The sequence below is a fragment of the Tripterygium wilfordii genome, chromosome 7 (genome assembly GCF_013401445.1).
Source record: "Tripterygium wilfordii isolate XIE 37 chromosome 7, ASM1340144v1, whole genome shotgun sequence".
Taxonomy (NCBI): domain Eukaryota; kingdom Viridiplantae; phylum Streptophyta; class Magnoliopsida; order Celastrales; family Celastraceae; genus Tripterygium; species Tripterygium wilfordii.
The window spans coordinates 4002541-4021723 of record NC_052238.1 but is presented as its reverse complement, the minus strand read 5'-3'; the positions used below and the strand labels follow the sequence as shown (position 1 = coordinate 4021723).

The following is a 19183-nucleotide window of genomic DNA, read 5'->3' as shown; positions in this document are numbered from 1 at the left end:
CTTTATCATGTGAGCTAAGGCCCATGGACGAACATACAAGAAATTTAAAAAGCCCATTATGTTTTAATCAACACCCAGCCCATACTAACTTAATGCCCTTAACATGTGAGCTAAGGCCCATGGACGACACACGTATTGATCGACTAGTCCTAACGGATATTAATACGTGGCGGTGTTTGTCTTGAGAGTTGTAAGATAAAAAATAAATAAGGAACTGTAGAAGAACCGAGCCCAGTAAAGTCGGTCTCCGGGCTCCAGAGTCATTAAAAGGAATCAAAAGGTCCGTCAACAGCAAAGCTACAGCAATATCGGCTAACTAACTCTGTCTTCGCTGTCCCTCTATTTTTTTCTGTCTTCGCTGTCCCTCTATTTTTTCTTTTTGTTTTCTCGGGAAAATAGAAGTCGTCAGCGCCACATACGAGGGTATAGAATATCTGAACCGCTGGCTTGGTTTGCTGACACGTCAATAGATTCCGCTTAGACATCATGATAACTTGACCTCACGTTGATGCGTCATGGAATCTTTGTTTAAGAAAGTGTGAACCCTCGCGTGACGTTAAGATTCCTCACTCGGGAAAGAACCGCTTTTGCCTTGATCGGTATAGAGAATACAGAGACAGCCCTCGGCGCTGCCCGCATTGCCGCCTCTAGTTCTCTCCCCCGCCTCAAGTCTTTAACAGTTGGGCCTTGGGAGCTGAAATAACTGAAAGCCGACACCGCCTTTTTTTTTTCCCCCTTACCAGACACGCAACTGAAGATTCTCTGCTGACTGCTTTACCACAATTTATGCAATCACGATTTGAAGTGGTTACTTGATAGCTTCAAGTTGTATGTGGAGTTTGAAATGCTGAAGCTAGTTAGGGTTTATTGCGCCTTCATCGATTTTCTGTTCTTAGTCTCTGTATTCATCTCTGAATTCCAGGTACGTCGTCTTCATTTGTGTTTCTAGTTTTAGATCTCAATTGAGTAGTTTTGTGATTCTAAGGGTATGCGTTTTTTCGAGTTGAGAATTTGCTTAAGCCTCTTTTTGGCTTTTGACGAATTTCGGATTGGATGAGGAAGTGTAGAATAACAGAGTGTAATTGAAATTGAAGTCTTCAATCTTAGATCTGTTCGTTGGATTAAAAAGTTCTCTCTTTTATCTTCTTCTTCTTGTTCTTTTTATTTTTTGTTGTTTTTAATTTTTTTTATGGGAGAAGAATCGGGCAAGCAATAATGCAAGGGTTCCAATGTAAATCATACGAGTGGTCTGCATTTTTTAAGTATCCTCTTGTCTAGTTCATGTCATGTCCGTTGTCTGTTATGACTTGGCTCCATCAGAGAAAATTATCCTGTGCTTGTACTTATGCATTTGTCTCCTCTGTGTTCTCTTAATCAATCATGGGTAATTTTTTACATGCCTGCATTGCATTTCCATGTAAGTACACGCGTGTATGCCGCGGTATTATTGTGTAATTGCTGCAAAGATTTTTCTCTAAAAATTTCGAATCCATAATGCATTTTCTTTCCCGATATGGACTAAATTGCCTTTCTCGGTCATTCTATAGGTACTCATATTCCCTGTCCATAAAGTATGGTAATTATTTCTGTTCTTTTTGTTGTATTTGCTGAAGTACTAATATCCTTGAAACTTTTTTGTTTTCTTGCAGTATAGAGAATGAAATTTCAAAGCCTTTAATGCTCAACGCTGTCATTTGATCTGATTCAGCCATTCTATCTGCACTGTATGTGTTGATTTGCTGGCAGTTTTTCTCTTTTTTTTGTTCTTTCATTATGGTTGTTTATTTCTTTATTTCAGATTTTATATCTTCATAATCATGGATGATATAATATTTTACTTTCCCATAAATAAGGTATTGAGTTTACATAAGTTCAGAAATATGTAACTCTCCTTCTCAATGCACACTCAGAGATCAGTTTGGTGTTGTTTTCATAGGGACTAGGTCCTAGGCAGCCTGGCAGTGCTTTGGTTGGGATATTCCTTTTTCTTCTTCTTCTTTCAATGCCAAGATATATATATATATACACACTTCTGTTTCTTTGGTATCTAAATATCTTGACTATAAATTCCATTGGAGGAACCATTTCTGTGGAAAACTGCACCGTAGCAGTTCACATAACATTGTGTCTGTGTGCTACAGCGCCCTGAGTCATTGTTATATTCTGCATCAACATTTACTTGATTAATAATTTAATATGGTTCTTTAGGCTGTAAATTTAATATTCAGTTCGTATTATCCTATGTACCTCCAGCATCCCTGGGCAGGATAACATGACCAGCTACGCTGGTGGCAAATTGATTAGCAGAACTATTCTGCATCAATATTTATGGATATGCAGATGGCATTATCGATTAATATGTTGTGATGCTTTTTTGGTTGCCCTGGCCTCCTCAGAGAAATAGATTAGATAAATTGCAAATCTGTAATACTCTGCCCTCTTTAGCCCTTGTATTTTTTTGATTAGTTTGAGCTCAAGGATGTAAAATTATTTACAATTTATGAGATAAATACTCTGTTAATGGAAGTGCTGGTGAATAGATGCATCTGAGCGATGGTTCTTGGAATGACTACATTCGAAAATATGTTTAATATTCTTTTATTTCTTGAAAGACATGTTTTCTGAAGAACTTTACATGATCTCTTCCTTTTGTACTTTCAAACTCGTGGCACAAATTTTCACCTTTTATTTTATATTGATTTGTTTCACAAAAAGTCAGATTCTTACTTCATGCTAATTTTAATTTACCAGGCAAATGATGGCAGCTGAACTTGTCAATTCTGCAACAAGTGATAAATTGATTGAAGTGGATTGGACAAAAAACATTGTAATATGTGAATTAGTAGCACATGATCAAAGGTATGACTCTCTTGATGCTCTTAGTTTGTTAGCTAAGTGAATTTTAAAGTGATGCTTGATTTGCATTCCACTCATTACTTTGGTTGATGCTTTAGTATTTCTCATAATTTTTTAATAATCTGTAGATTGAGAGTCTACATGCTTATAGTATGATTTCTGGTTATTATTCTTCGTCCATTCCTCTTTTTTCAGTGCACAATCGTGTCTTTAAGTGTTCCAAAAATTTTGATCAAAGTCACAAATAAATGCAAAATAATTCTTACTCTGTCCCTTCTTGCCCATAAGAATTTCCATGTCTGTGTCCATGTGCTATCTATCCTGAACTTCTGGAAGGTTATATGATTATGTGTAGCCGAAAGCATTTATCGTGGATGACTCCTAGATTTGTATATTTAAAGGGAACAGTATAAAGGTGATGGAGGGATTTAACAGTCTTGTGGAATTGTCATTGAACTACACATATGCTCTTTTTATAATTATCATAAATTTGTTGGAACTCAGGACCTTTATATCTTTTTTACCATAATGAAGGAGTGAGACAAATGTAGCTCGATGTTGGAGAATAAATTGTTTGACATCAAAGGTCTATTATCACAGGGCATTGACATAAGTATGGTTCCATTACATTAACTTCCGCGTTCTGACCTTTGGCATGTCGCTTGGTTCTCATTGATTATTGTGGTCGGTACTGAGTAAATGTGACAATATATTCTGATAATTCTTGTCTAGCAAGAGTTCCATTATTTCTCATGTGTGGTGTTATCTTAACTTCTGCGGTCATTCTTCTTTTTATGTTATTTCTATGGTGCAGACAAGCAAAAGATGTTGTTAAAGCTATTAAAAAACGCTTGGAAAGTAAAAACTCAAACACGCAACTCTATGCGGTTTTGGTGAGCTTGTTATCCTACTTATTGAAATATAGATATTGGTTTCCTTTGATTCTTTTTTGTCATTTATGCTTCCTACTAGTGTCATGTTACTTAATGGCTAGTCCTGCTTTATCTAAAATATGACATCGAAGGTGCTTCAGTCATAGCCATAGTTGCAATACTGTTTCTGTTCAAAGCCTTGATTTTCAACCATCATCTATTTCTGTTTAATTTTGCAGTTGTTGGAGATGTTGATGAATAATATTGGAGATGACGTATACAAGCAGGTGATTGATGTGGGAATTCTCCCCATTCTAGTGAAGATAGTTAAGAAAAAGGTGAAAATTGGTTCTATGCTGTTACTCCATTAGAACTGTCGCTCATGAGCAGTTTTTAAGTGTTCATTTTTAAAATTTTCCTTTGTTTCAGACTGACTTTCCAGTACGAGAAAAGATATTTTTTGTGTTGGATGCCACACAGACGTCCCTTGGTGGTGCTAAAGGAAAGTTCCCTCAGTTCTATGCCGCATATTATGACTTGGTGGTAGGTACAGAAATGGAATATTTGGGAGTTAGATGACATGAATATTTCCGCAAAAAATATCATTGGGTTGAATTGCGTGGGTGAATCTTGTATGCTTGCAATACGAAAAACAATATTGCTTTCTGGGCTTTCTTGATTGGTAGCGCAGATCAGTTGTTTACTATGGATGATGTATGGTAATGTGCCTGGGATTTGGAAATTAGATCACGTTTTCTGCGTATATATCTATTTCATGCTGTCGACAAAAGGTTACCAAAAAACAATTGGTACTTAGGCTTCAATAATTTGCCAGCTCTAACATAAAAATGGCATATGCAGTAAGAGAAGGCTGGAGATGAAGTGCTATTGATTTTAACATATTTCAGATTGATATTAGTTATGGGGTTAAAATCATTAGAGTGAGATTCAATAAAGATTTTAGTATGTCAGTTATTTCTTGATGATTTTTAGGATTGTTAGTTGCACCACTAAGCTGATAAGCTCGCTACAGTAAAATAATTGCAGATACAATATATTTTATATCCTCCATTATGTTTGAACTCCATCGGTTGGTAGCCTTTCAAGATGTTTTGAGATGATTTTGAATCTAGGATGTCTAGGAGCATTCTTTTCAGCTGATTCCAAGAGCATTTTTTGGAAGTGGCATTTCAAAACCTCTTTAAGTGGAAAATTAGAACCTGGGAGGATTTGCTCTCTAGCATTAGAAAAATGTTACTTAAAATCTATCTCAATTAAGTTTCTTGACTGTAGTAGTAGACAAATGAAAATTTGGTTTATAGACGTACTTGTACTCAATTGTTTTTCCTTCTGATTTGTCACTGCAGTAGTTTTTGTGAAATTTGAACCATGAGCCTCATTGTGGATGATATGCTTTCTTAACATGTAATATCATTGGAAATGTGTATTCTCGTAACCCGCCTCTACTGTGGGAGCCTTGTAATTACATGTTGCTTCTTTTCAAATCAATGGAAATGTGTGTAATATGTCCTGAAAAAAGTTGTTTACACAATCCTTGATGATGTTTTTCTGATAATTTGTTGTCGAGTGAATAATTAACTCTGCAACATTTTGTAACTTGTGGTATATGGCTGTGTGTGTATCTGTTTTTCATTTGGGTTTGTATCAGATGATGATTGATGTTTTTCTTATCTGGTAACTTTACAGAGTGCAGGAGTACAGTTTCCCCAAAGGCCTTCTTCTACAGCTAATCGACAAGCTTCACAACCAAGTAAAAATGGCACACACAATGGGGAACTTGCTGCAGCTAGACAAGAAGGTGCTAATGTCCAAGCAGAGACTCAAATTGTTCCAGAGTCTAGGTAACTTCTAATCCATTGGTCTTTGTTTTTTGATTGTGCGGTCTAGTTATGCACTTTGTATCACCCTATAGTTATTCTGCTTGTGGAGATGAGACTCTAGAATCCATTATGGAAATCCTCAAATCTACAATTGATTGTCAAATCCACAGGGGAATGAAAGGGTGCTAATGTCTGCCATTTTTAAAGGTCTAAATTTTATTTTATTTTTATAAATGTGACTTGTTGAAATGAATTCATAGTAATCCTATTCATAAATGTGAAACACCATAACAATCCCAGCGTAAAACAGAAATAATAAAATGTAACAATGAAGAGGTGTTCTCTGTGTGGGCCATGCAAGTGTGCATAGGAGATATTGAACTTTCCTCAATGGAAAGCGTTTATAAGAAAACCACTGCACTAACAAGTATACAGACATAGGGCTGCAAGATTAGCATCAAAGACCATTGAGGGTATAACTGAGTCCTTATGTTTTACTATAGTAGACTCTTGAACTTGAAGAAAAATGGCTCTATAGTTTAATGAAGAATCAATACATTCTGAGATATGATGATATCAGGAACACACACTTTCCTTCAAATTCTCGCAGTATCTACTTACTATAAGGTAAATAGCTAGAAGCTAATTGCATCGATCTTTAAATCATTGTCTTAAAAATTCTCACCAAATCCATACAATTTCCTTCTTATTTTTTCCCAGTTCTTTTTTCTTACTCTCCTTTTTTTTTTGTTGTTGTTGTTGTTGTTGTTGTTGTTGTGCACAATATTCCATTCTTTAGTTTATTTATTTTGTGCAGTATTATTCAGAAGGCTAATAACGCATTAGAGCTATTGAAAGAAGTCCTCGATGCTATTGATCCTCAACATCCTGAGGTATGCTTCTGGCCTGTTACTTAAGTCATAAATTGGTTTTCCTAGATAATGCATTCTATTGTCTTCTTTTTTAGGGTGCAAGGGATGAATTCACTCTTGATCTCGTGGAACAGTGTTCATTCCAAAAGCAGCGTGTAATGCATCTTGTGCTGACTTCCAGGTAAGGCTGCATCTGAACCTAACCACAAGCAGGAACAACATGTAACTATACCTTCATCACATTTCAAATTCGATTTTATTTTCAATTAAAATTCCAGGGATGAGAAAGTGGTTTCTCGAGCAATTGAGTTGAACGATCAGCTCCAGAAAGTTCTTAATAGACACGATGAAATCCTCTCAGGCAAGTCTACATTTTTAGATAGCCCTAGGCCTACTGGAAATCAGCTTAATCATGAAGAGGCTGAAGAAGAACAAGAAGAGGAGCCCGAGCAGCTTTTCCGGAGGTATGCCTACAGTGCTATTGGCCTTATATCTTGGATGGAGATGTTTTTTGTCCCTGGGCTTGTTCTACTTTTCTGTTCCTTTACCTCCATGCGATATATCTTTATCCTCACATGAATAGCTGCATAGACTTTCCAAGTTTCTCACTTGATTGTTCACCATCCTGCTTCTTTTTTTATTTTCTGGTTTAACTTGCATTGTATCTCATCCTCAACTGGCAGAATGCGGAAAGGCAAAGCCTGTGCTAGGCCTGGTGATGAAGAGCATCTAATTGAACGACCACCGATAGGTTTGTTGGCATCTTCAACTCCAGCAGAAAGGCTGAATCGTCCCCTTATACGGCCCCTTCGTTTGGAGCCATCAGATGAACCCAATGGTCATCCTCCGCCACCACTTGTCGTAATACCACCTCCTCCCGCGAAACACATTGAAAGGGAGAGGTTCTTTCAGGAAAACAAGGCTGATGGTACTGATGTGACCGGCCACATGAGAGGTCTCTCCTTACACAGTCGCAATGCCAGCAGTTCTCGCAGTGGAAGCTTTGATTTTAGCGATCGAGTAAATTGAGTGATTGTTGTTCCTGCTTTTGGTTGTGTTTTGATCTTGGTCAATATGTATGTTAGTGTGTCTTATCTCCTAATCATGTGTGATAGTGTTTGGCTCTACATTGAAAGAGGGTCGGTCCTAGTCTACATTCCTTTTTTTTGAGGGCTCGGTTGTGGGTGGAAGCTGTGGTGGAGAGCTAGGTTTGTAAAGCGTATGGGTTTTGATCATAGAACATCACACAATTTTACGTCATTAAACGCATTAGTGATGAGACAAGGTTTTCTTTTCTGTTTCAGTTTATCATTAGTTATTGGTTTTGTGACGGAATTAAATATTTTGCTACCCAGATGCCAGTATTCCCATAAATGCTAATCTTTTAACCCCTGAAAATATTGTGACCTGTAATCACCATGCGAGGACCTCTGACTGCTTAGTTTTTGGCAAATTTTTTCACACAAGCTGAGATCTCAGTCTGGTCCGAGTTTTGACTTAAACGGTGGTTCATTAGAGTTTGTGCTTAGACGTGCTGTTACCAAAAAAAACCATCTATTTTTCTTTATTACTTTTTTATGGGTAAGGCCCAATTTGGGCATCAATTTGAAAAAGAAAGAAAAGGAAGTGGAGGACTATAGGGATAGACTGTGTCAAGGTGAAGAGCAATTAATGCGATAAAAAGGAAAAAAAGATAAGAGAGGTATGGAAGTGGTGTTGGTTTTTTCAGTTCTTGATAAGTCGTCCTCTACTCACCCGTATTTCTGTAATTTACCACCACCAACAACTTTTTCCTCCATTATTATTGTCGTCACTTTGTGTTTAGGTCTCATTCTCACATTCACCTGGTCGTCTCTTGAACGCTGCAATTTCTGCAAATTTGCTTTTCAATTCAAATTTCCAAGCATGAATATGAATTGTCAGGCACTGAAAATGAACGTGAATTCTCCTTGCCCTTCTTCTCCTTCGGCTTCAGGTCGCAGATTTCCACGGTAAATCTCGCTCTCATACTCGCAAACGAAATTTCTCTTGTTTTGTAGATAGAGAGGGCTACGTGCACGCAAGCGCGTATGTATATGTACACTTATGTGCAGGAATATGTATATATGTGTTACTGTGAGCGCTGTTCCACTTTTTGATTTCGGATTGTGTAATGTGAAAATTTTGTCTGAATATTATTAATGATCGAAGAATATATGCTATGAATCTGCTAGATAATGGAATATTGGGGTGGAATAGTTGAGTAAAGAGAATTGCGACAATCCAGCTTCGACTCTTTAGTGTATAATTTGAGTTCTTGTTGCTTTAGTTGAGGACATGAAAGCCAAGAATGTCATTATTTACCCCCACTTTTGAGCTCAATGTTGCTACAGTAAGTACTTGTAATGCTTTCAGGTTAAAAATGAATGAAATAGCCATCGAGAGGCTGTCTCTCGACTTGGACAGCTGCATCCATGGTGTGTCATGCTATTGTTGCAAACAATGATGGACAAGAGTAGCTTCTAATAACCTTGCAAACATGATAGCTACAGAATGCCAAGTGTTATGGGACGCCTAGTTGAGGGATTCTCTTCCTACAAGTAATTTTGTTCACTAGTAGCAGGTTTTATCTCACTTGTATCGATCAACCTCGTGATTTGTAATGAAGAAAAGTAGATGTTCATGTATTGCTAGCTTATGTATTAAAGAGTTTACAGTTGTGGATTTACATTGATGCATCATCTAATCTAAACTTTAGTTATATGAATGATTTCTTCTGTGCAGTGACTTCTTATTAGCTCTAAGAGCCATTGTAGTCATTTGATTTTATATGCATTTGTAGCCATAGGTTGTTGCCACGGACAGTCTCGACCTCTCAAAGGGTACATCATTGCTGTGGGGTCAATGTGGAGGCTTTTCTTACATCTGACCTCTCTGAAAAATATATAGTTGCCAAATATTCCTCGCGATGCTCTGGAACACAATGTTCAATCTCTAAGCAACCACTCAACAAAAATTCTTGGCCCCTGGGAACGATGGTGGCTTCAAAATCTCAGGATGTCTCCGCCACATCTCGTGTTGGTGATGAAAAGATAGGAGTCTTGTTGCTTAACCTGGGAGGTCCCGAAACACTCGACGATGTGCAGCCTTTCCTATTTAATCTCTTTGCTGACCCGGTAGCATACTTTTGCTTTTGCATTTAATGTGCCTCAAAACCTATGGATTTAGTAGTTCAATACTTCAATGAACTTTCTGCACTCTGTTAGGACTGTACTTATATCCTCCTTTACATAATTGTACAGGATATCATACGATTGCCAAGGTTGTTTCGCTTTCTTCAAAGGCCCTTGGCACAATTTATATCTGTTCTGAGGGCACCCAAAAGCAAAGAAGGCTATGCCTCCATTGGTGGTGGTTCCCCTCTTCGACGTGTAACCGATGCACAGGCATGAACGTTTTTGGTTTCATTAACTTGCACATCTCTTACCTGATTTTAAACTACAACTATTTTTCTCTTTATTCAGGCTGAAGAGTTGCAGAAATCACTCTGGGCAAAGAATGTACCAGCAAAGGTTTATGTTGGTATGCGTTACTGGCATCCATTTACTGAAGATGCCATCAAACAGGTACCCTGTGAGCTCATTTCCTTAGCTGAAGGAAAGTTCTTTCTAAGTATGATGTGTCGGTGAACTTCTCATTGTACCAGTTGGCAGTTAGAAAACATAATCTTATGAAAGAGTGACAGTGATACAAAACGTAGGCAAGTCATTACATGCTGTGCGGATTGCTTTGTTCTGGATTGGTTTGACCATAAACTGAATTTTATCTTTTGAGCTTGCTGTGTAGCGAAAGTCAGCAATTGTGCAATGAATATCCTATGTCAGTATAAAGCGCCTTTTCAAGACTGGATCTCTAAATTGGCATAACCTTCTTGGCATTGTGATAGTTTTTAACTTGGAGGAATATTTCCTCCACCCATCTAAAAAGATTTTACTTTTGTTCTCATTTGAAGGGTTTTGCACGGGGGAAAGTGTTCAAAACTAAAGTGGGATCAGAATCGCTGCTTCTGTTTTGTTCTCCCAGTAAAGTTTGGCCATTGGCCTGTAACCCAAGTTCAAAATATTGGGTGGGGTTTGAGATGTTTCCTGGGCTTAAAATCTTACCAAGCAATGGATGGAAAACGTATTTTACCCATTTTTGTTTAATATGCTGCTGTGTGTCTCTTCTTGGTTAAGTTTCACATTATAATCAGCCCCCTATGTGTTTGGTAATCAAAGTTTTCGGTCCTTGCCACCTGTGAATAGTCTAAACCCATTGTATAAAGAAGATTCTTCTGTGTAGGTTTTATTGACACTTTCTTTTCTTTTCTTTTTAGTATTTTATCTTGAGAAATCATTTTGCAGATAAAAAGAGATGGAATTACAAAGCTTGTTGTGCTTCCGCTATATCCTCAATTCTCTATATCAACAAGTGGTTCTAGCCTTAGACTCTTGGAAAGCATATTCAGGTGATGTTTATGCTCAAACTGCTTTAACTTTGCAATGATATAAGATTAGTCTCATATATGTTTGCTTTTTGATGGATTATCAGGGAGGACGAATATCTTGTTAACATGCAGCACACAGTTATACCATCCTGGTACCAGCGTGAAGGGTACATAAAGGCCATGGCAAATTTAATTGAAAAGGAATTAGAAAATTTTGACTGCCCTAAGAAGGTAACACATCTTTACAATCGTGTATGGAGTATGGTTAATTAAACTTGATCCGTTGTCCTATCATAAATATTCTCTCTATTCACAATCAAATTGACACAGATCCCTGTATAGTCAAAATGGAGTGACTTGTCAATGAGAAGTTTTCCTTAGAGTGCATTTTGCCTAAGGCTAAGAGTAATGTCATAATTAAGAACTAATTTTTTTCCTCTCATAGATTAGGCAATACTGGTAAACCTAGGGGTATAACCGTATAAGGCGATATTTGCTTCTTGAAGTTTGGAACTGACGGGTTTCTGATCTAGTGTACTGTAACCCTTTATCTTGTTGTCAAATCATGCGGGAGCCATTGGATGAATGCTGAAAATTCCTTGGCTAATATTTTCTTAATTGATGTGATAAGCAGTTTTGCTTTTCTAGCTATTTCTTGTTTGTAGATATCTTCTCTCTTCCATACATCTTAATATTTTGGTTCCAGCTATACCTGTTTTTTTTTTTTTTATCAAATTAGTGTTTTTCACGACTTGATTAATTCAAAATGTGCTTTATAGGCGGTGATATTTTTTAGCGCTCATGGGGTGCCGCTTGCATATGTGGAAGAGGCTGGTGATCCCTACAAGGCAGAAATGGAGGAATGTGTAGAGTTAATAATAGAAGAGTTAGAGAAGAGAAGTATAAGTAATCCCTACACTCTTGCTTATCAGGTAAAGTTTGCGAATTACGAGTATCAATTTCTCGTGGTGATTTATGCAATGGGATTGTGTAGTGTTAATATTTGTCTTTATGTGGGAAAATGAAGGATCTTAAGTTTCTATGCAGTGATGCTGCTGTATATCTGTATAGCATGCTATCTGAAGACCTCTATGTAAAATAGTAAAAGCATTGTAATTGACACAATAACAAAAATCAACTTTTTCTTTCATAACTTTCTGAGCTATAAAATTTTCTAGTTTGGGTGGTTAGATAAAAAAAGAGATGGGGATCTGCTTATGCATGTGGCAATCGGTAAGGGACAGTTTGAAACAACCATTGCTTATCCAAATAGTTCGGGAGAGGATATTTTTATTATTTAGGAATGTTTGCATCAGCTTTTACATTATGTTTATTTGTACAGTATTGATGAGCCATGTCAAGTATGTAGATAACGTTTTTTAACAAAAGACAAAGTTCAACTGGTGAACAAAATATTGGCGTATAGCCATGTCAAGTATGTGCAATACCTTTTGATAGACGTAAAGCTCTTCATGTAAGACTTTGAAAACTTCTTAGTATTTCTGATTTTTCTTTATCCTCTTAGGAGTTTAACTAATTTAAATTCTCTGATTTCTTTCCGCTCCTCTATCACATGAGAGTTTCATAGTGATCCTATTAGCTTTTAAATGTTGTTACAGAGCAGGGTTGGACCTGTGGAATGGCTAAAACCATATACTGATGAGACAATCATTGACCTCGGAAGAAAAGGAGTTCAAAGCCTTTTGGCTGTTCCAATTAGGTAATTGTTGCCTACCTCCATCATAATAATGTAATTACATGCCTGGACCTTTGCTCTGCTTCCATTATGATGCTGCATTTTTATTATTGTTAGTTGACCTTTTCTTCTAGTCTCTGAAACTAAATTCTGTTGCCACATATATGCTTTGATCACTGGTGTGCAGTTTTGTTAGTGAGCATATTGAAACTCTAGAAGAAATTGATGTTGAGTACAAAGAGTTGGCTCTAAAGTCTGGTATAGAAAAATGGGGACGTGTTCCGGCACTAGGCTGTGAACCCACCTTCATTTCAGATTTGGCAGACGCTGTCATTGAGAGTCTTCCCTATGTTGGAGCTATGGCAGTGTCAAATATTGAAGCTCGACAGGTATGATATTTCTTACATAAATACTTGTTTGCAGGCAAAGTTGTAAAGACATTTGTGTGTCATTGTTGGAATGTGAGAAAGAAAAAAAACAAAGGGAAGAAGACCAAACTGGGTTGATATTATTGTTCACTTTCAATTCCTATAGTGGTTGTATTGGAATATTGTACTTTGCTTCCGCTGAACTGCTGGTATGGGTTTTTTTTACGTCTATTATGTTTTGCTGTTTTCTGACTGGATGTTTGGGATTTCTACAGTCGTTAGTTCCACTCGGCAGTGTGGAAGAGTTATTGGCTGCATATGATTCGCAACGTAGGGAGCTTCCCGCACCGGTGACAGTATGGGAATGGGGTTGGACAAAAAGTGCCGAAACTTGGAACGGAAGAGCAGCCATGCTGGCAGTGCTTGTTCTATTGGTCCTAGAAGTAACAACTGGGAAAGGGTTCCTACACCAGTGGGGGATATTGCCCTTATTTCCCTGAATGCTTCTCAACATGCACCGAGCTGAGGGTAATGATATCCCATGAAACACCCTCCATATCCTCTCTTTTTGTTCTATTGCCTCTTCATCGCGCATGAAGTATAATTTGTCACAAGATTAACCGTACGTACGTAGTTACACTCCATTGAATATGGAAATAGTCTATTAAATTAGGTGCAATTTGCAACACTTCTGATGGGTAATAAGAACTAAATACCTTCAGGAAGGAAAATTAATTGTATTATAGATTTTCTTTTCTTTTTTGATCTATGTGCTTAAAGAATAATTTTGGAGGTATGTTCTTTTATAAAGTTTAGCCTTTTTTATCGACATTTATTAAATTGTATTTTAACTTCGCTTGGTTAACCTAATTCTAATATTTATCCATACTCAGATTTCAAAGTGAAATATTAAAAATTATTATTAGTTATTTTTTTTAACCGAAAATGACACCATACCATATAAATTGATCATTTGAACATTTAATATGAGTCTAAACCCCGATCTTCGAATGCACAAAAGTTAATACCTAGCAGTTGCTCTATTGCTTTTCCTTTTTTTGGTGTTGCCATTATGCAAAAAAGAAAAAAGAAAAAAAAAGGATCCCTGACAACAATTGATTTAACAATACAAGTAGACATGTGTTTCTCATAATTTTACAAGTCCCAGAAATACAGAAGTAAATCTTACATTACATGCAGAGACTGACATCAATTAAAGCATTAAGTCCTTGAAGTTCTCAAAATACAAATCAGAATATTAATAATTAAAAGCATGTTTATACTTTATACTGCTTAGCTGATATGAAATTCTCCACTAGCATGAACTTCCCTAACCCTCTTGTCATATTCATCTTCTTCATCATCCTCCTCTTCCACCTCTGCTTCTATATCTTCATCCTCCTCCTCCTCCTCTTCTGCTCCCCAGCTAAAGCCTTTGACGGGCCGAGATGCTGGAGGTGGAATTCTTGCCTCTGCCACAATCTTCATGATTTCATCCACACTTTGAAGTGAAAAGCTTGGGTTATCTTTCTGGTAATATACTGCTTGAGATGAATCAGACAACTCTTTCGGCATGTTCTTCATAAACCATGGATGGTTCTTGATTTCTTTGATTGAAATTCTCTGCAACACAACATGAAACAGTATAAATTACTTGGAATTTGTTCCTGAAGTAATGTAGCCGAGCAAGTGAGCACTGATTGAAACTCTCAAGTTACCACGTTTGCTCTTTTAAGGTTCATACTGATACATACACACCTTATATGGGCCTGCGACAAATATGCGAGAGAGAAGGTGCCTGCAACCTTGTGATACGTGAACGTAATCGGGGATTTTATACTGAACAGCCATTATGCGCTGCGGAAACAGCAATACATAGAACAAAAGTGAAAATGAATACAATGAAGTCCATGATTCTTATCAGAACTAAGAGTGGACAAATGTTTACCTGAATTGTTTTCCTAAAATTCTTGGGATCCTCTTGATCTTCAAATGGGTATGCTCCCACCAACATCACGTAGAGAGTCACTCCACATGACCACACATCTGCCATCTAAACAAAGACAACAAAGAGAAACACATATCAGGATATCTCACATTGGCCTGAAAACAAATCCATCACAGACTACCCACTTAATCCTCCGCTCCTGTAACCCCTTCTGCCTGCCATATACATGTACGTCGACTCTCTAAGAATGTATATGGGAATAAAAAATGCAGGATTATCTCTCAACCTCCTGCAGAAACTCACTGATAACAACTTTGAACAGCACATGGATATGCTACAGACATACAAGCTCCAACTAGCAGGTACGCAAGCGAGCACAGGTACAAGCTATACAGACGAAATTTAACGTACATGTATGTTTGACTATAGTCAACAAAACTCCACTCAATGCCTCCATTTTATATTTCTTTTAGACAAATAAGGATAGCAAAGCCCCCACACAATTTGTCGGGGCAACAAAATTCCACCACCTCATACTCTCCGGAATTTTTGTTTGCCAGTCTAAATGAGCTATATGAAAATCGGATCAATTCCCTTTAAGCCACAATCAGCCCATTGTCAAAAGTAAGTAAATTTCACTTTATGCATGTCCAAGTAACCAAATCCAAACATATTCAAAAACCAGTATAATACTAGCAGCGATAACAAGTGCCTCATGCCCCCCATTGGTCGTTACAAAAGAAATCCAAACCTGAGCAATTCTTAAAGATTGGCCTAAACACACTTTTGAAGCAATCTCCCACATGGAGATGTAGTGTCTATCCCATCAGCACACAGTTTAGTTCCCATTACCTTTAAAATATAGAAAAACAATGTGAAATTAAAAGGATATAATAATTTGATCCTTTTGCTTTGCATGTGCACTTACACCGATTCTCTCATTTTCACATGTTGGGTACAAAAAGTGTTTTGTCCACTAGGATGGTTACAAAATGCATGGCATCTCCAATCCAAACAAAGAATTGCGCCCCTCTCTTAAAAAATTACAAAAGCTCTGACAGGGACAAAAGCAATACTCTAATGCTTTAAGAAAATAATGGAACCGGCAATCAGCCAAATCGGCAACTGCCATTTCTCTCTATATTAGAGAACAAGAGCTTCGTGGGCATTCAGAACGTCCTGAAAAAATAGTACGAAAAAATTACCTTGCCATCATATTCTCGCCGTGAAAGAACTTCTGGTGCTATGTATGCTGGAGTTCCAACTGTGGATTTGGGTCTTGAATGCAGCAAAGATGACTGTATAACAACGAAGAGTAATAAATCATAACCGAGAAACAATAAAATGTGTTATCAAGAGGATGAATCAAATATGATTTTCATTCCAAACCTTTGAGTAACCAAAATCACAGATTTTCAAGCGTGGAGCAGGGCTTCCATCTAGCAAAGTGTTTTCCAGTTTCAAATCCCTATGGCATATTTGCTGCAAAAAGGAAATATAAACCAGGCTACATACATAGACATCGATATAATACATGTAACTGTGTAAGTATTATTGGACTACTAAGTCGATTATACCATGGAGTGACAGTAATTGACACCAGAGATCAGCTGCTGGAAGAAATACCTAGCCTGACATTTAAAATGAAAAGAAGAACAATACGAGATGATTACCAAATAAGTGTCAACAAATACGAAAACAAAAATTAAAGGGAAGGTGAGAAATAGCTAACCTCATCTTCACTAAATCTGCCAGCATTGCAGATTCGCTCAAATAGCTCTCCACCGGCAGCATACTCCATCACAATTGCCAAATGTGTGGGTGTTAAAACCACCTGCAAACAAAGCAGAAGCACAAATTAACTCAACTATGAAAAGGATAGTTGAAGCATCATGGAAAGAAGAAGTACAATTAGGAGATGGTAACCACTTACCTCCTTGAAGCGGATTATGTTAGGGTGCCTTAGTGACCTATGATTTATGATCTCCCTTGCCACATTCTCATCAATCTGCAACATTAATCAACAACCATGGATAATTCCCCTACATCAATCTCATTACTTGCCTGCTCATGAAACAGGGGAACATGGATCGTGATACATGGGGAAATTATTCTGTGACGTCAGTTTTTCCTTTTCTCCTGATGAATTGAGTTACATATTGTCGTTTAACCCCTCTTTTTTTCTAGCTATCAAAAAAGGAATAGCTCATCCAACAGAGCCAATTGAGTAAAACACTTTGGAACACAAAATATTTAAGTTCTGTAATACCACTTTCAGAGCACCATGTTCACAGCAACCAAACAAAGAATCTGAATTTGAATTTCAACAGATACCATGTCAAAGAATTCCCATCAATTTTATTGACAAGTCTCTCTATCGAATTCCAATACCCACATCCTAGAATTCCCACAACTTTCTCAGGAACCAAACAGGAAAGAAAAGGGGAAAGAAATAAACGAAAAAGATGAAAGATTTGCAGTCAAGTAACCAACCTTGTTACCTCGCTCGATATATTTCATGGCAACGAGTTCTTTGGTCTCCTTGTGCCTCAAAAGCCTTGCCACTCCAAAGTTTCCAGCACCCAAATCCTTCACCAACTCATATTTCTCCATCTCCGCTCACTCGGTATACCACAACAACAAAACAAAACAAAACCAACCCAATCCAATCCAATCCAACCCAACGCGTGGAGATTGAAATCAGAAGAAAGAAACCCCTTTTTCTCTTCACAGACTCATTTTTATCTCTCTCAAGCAATTATACAAATGGATATGCGTATTTATATGGAGAAAGAGATTGGAGCGAAGAGTAGAATTAAGTAGAGTAAAGAAGTGAAAGTGGGAGGGGGGCGAGGGCACGTGGATGGGGTATTACAAACATTAGCGAAGATGGGTATGGGAATCCATCTCCAATCGGCACTGTCATCTCAATCATTCGTACCCTTTTTCCCCATTAATAATTACTATTTATTTATTTCGTGGGATTTGTACTGTAATCAGAAATTTTGGATCGAATTTGATGCCTTTAAGAAACTCTTAATTGTATTTCCTCCTTGGATAGTTGGATCTCTAAACGCGGCGTGAAGGCAGGACTGAGGAAACATTACTGTATTTGACTTTTCTGATCATCAAGACACAAACTTATTCCATACTAATACACACATATTGTTTGTGATTTGAATTGAATGCGTAATAATCTTTGATTTGCATTTGAGATGATGGTTCCCTCAAGTTCTGCAAATTTACCCTAACTCAACTTAATATCCATCAAACAAAATCCTAAAATCCATTTTCCTGAGCTTGCCTTAAAACGTATTTGGATTGAAAAAATTGCCCCTATCGAATATGTCCATCAGCCATTGGGTTAGTTCTGAACTTGACCCGCCAATCCAATCTATCAAACCATAACTCGTGCAACAAATAACACCCAACAAATTATACGTCTTACAACAAATTTTACAATCAATTTCACCGTTTCAACCATTTTTGTTTAAGTCAATCCTTAGTTTTGTATCACTATCACACACCCCACACAAATATATATAGTACAAAACATGTCGGCCAATTCAAATTGATATATTTCTATCTATACATGCGTTACGAGGCATGGTTGGACATGTTGAGGCCATGTGACGGTGTCCGCTCAGCTGTGAGTTTCAAAGTCAATTTGGTTTGTCGGCACCCTAACCCTAATCCTATGAATTTATTACCCTTGAAACGAACCCCCGCTTGACTCGACTCTCTCAGTCTGAGTCTCTGACGAAGACTTTGCAGGGAAGAAGCATGGATGCCACGCCATTTCACTGTCCAAATCAAATTCATTGGATTCCGCCATGTACGATATATGGGCTGATTACATGACTAACATTGGGCCTGCAAAAGTTCAATCACTAGGCCCAATGTTCTTGGCCCGGATAGACTTTGAAATTCCAGGTTTGATTGAGTAGGCCCAAGACGAAACCTAAATATTTGGGCCCAAAACTATTTCTTCAGCTACTGTTGGTCAGAACTTTGACAGTACTGCGCCGTTACGTGGGCCAGCAGTCCAGTTGTTTGTGGGCCACCACTGTTCAACGGTGAAGAATATGGAACTAGGATCCCAGGTCCTAGAAAGTAGTAATAAAGCATAGTTTTAACGGTCCGATTTTGTCATATTTCCAGGCCCGCCTTTTATTTCATTTTTTTTGTTACCGGATTTTGGGGCTCCACGATTCTCTAGAGTTTACAATTCATATTTAATGATAAAAAAACAACATTCAAAAGTT

The 19183-nt window shown here is 37.5% G+C and overlaps 3 protein-coding genes across 4 annotated transcripts; 2 read left to right on the top strand and 1 right to left on the bottom strand.

Moving 5' to 3' along the window:
- The first annotated feature begins 372 nt into the window (after positions 1-372).
- On the top strand, positions 373-7795 carry LOC120001316 (TOM1-like protein 5). Of its 2 annotated transcripts, none has more exons than XM_038849574.1 (11): positions 373-922; positions 1650-1724; positions 2752-2859; positions 3671-3749; positions 3968-4066; positions 4158-4271; positions 5436-5590; positions 6369-6462; positions 6537-6622; positions 6720-6905; positions 7125-7795. In XM_038849574.1, the coding sequence occupies exons 3-11, from the start codon at positions 2756-2758 to the stop codon at positions 7468-7470; spliced, it is 1263 nt and encodes a 420-aa protein (XP_038705502.1). In that variant the 5' UTR covers positions 373-922; positions 1650-1724; positions 2752-2755; the 3' UTR covers positions 7471-7795. The 2 variants fall into 2 exon arrangements, with proteins under 2 accessions (XP_038705502.1, XP_038705503.1); XM_038849575.1 differs by having other exon boundaries at positions 382-922; positions 6387-6462.
- A 354-nt stretch (positions 7796-8149) lies between these two features.
- LOC120001698 (ferrochelatase-2, chloroplastic-like) lies at positions 8150-13801 on the top strand. Its single transcript, XM_038850121.1, has 10 exons — positions 8150-8432; positions 9263-9596; positions 9723-9866; positions 9945-10046; positions 10824-10927; positions 11011-11137; positions 11686-11838; positions 12526-12626; positions 12790-12991; positions 13246-13801. The coding sequence occupies exons 1-10, from the start codon at positions 8347-8349 to the stop codon at positions 13468-13470; spliced, it is 1578 nt and encodes a 525-aa protein (XP_038706049.1). The 5' UTR covers positions 8150-8346; the 3' UTR covers positions 13471-13801.
- Positions 13802-14070: 269 nt separating this feature from the next.
- LOC120001699 (serine/threonine-protein kinase SRK2A-like) lies at positions 14071-17965 on the bottom strand. The gene is made up of 9 exons (XM_038850122.1): positions 17412-17965; positions 16852-16926; positions 16651-16752; positions 16496-16549; positions 16308-16400; positions 16124-16216; positions 14919-15023; positions 14729-14827; positions 14071-14593 (listed from the first exon to the last, which is right to left on the bottom strand). Exons 1-9 carry the CDS (start codon positions 17529-17531, stop codon positions 14264-14266), a joined length of 1071 nt encoding a protein of 356 aa, XP_038706050.1. The 5' UTR covers positions 17532-17965; the 3' UTR covers positions 14071-14263.
- Between the last annotated feature and the right edge of the window lie 1218 nt (positions 17966-19183).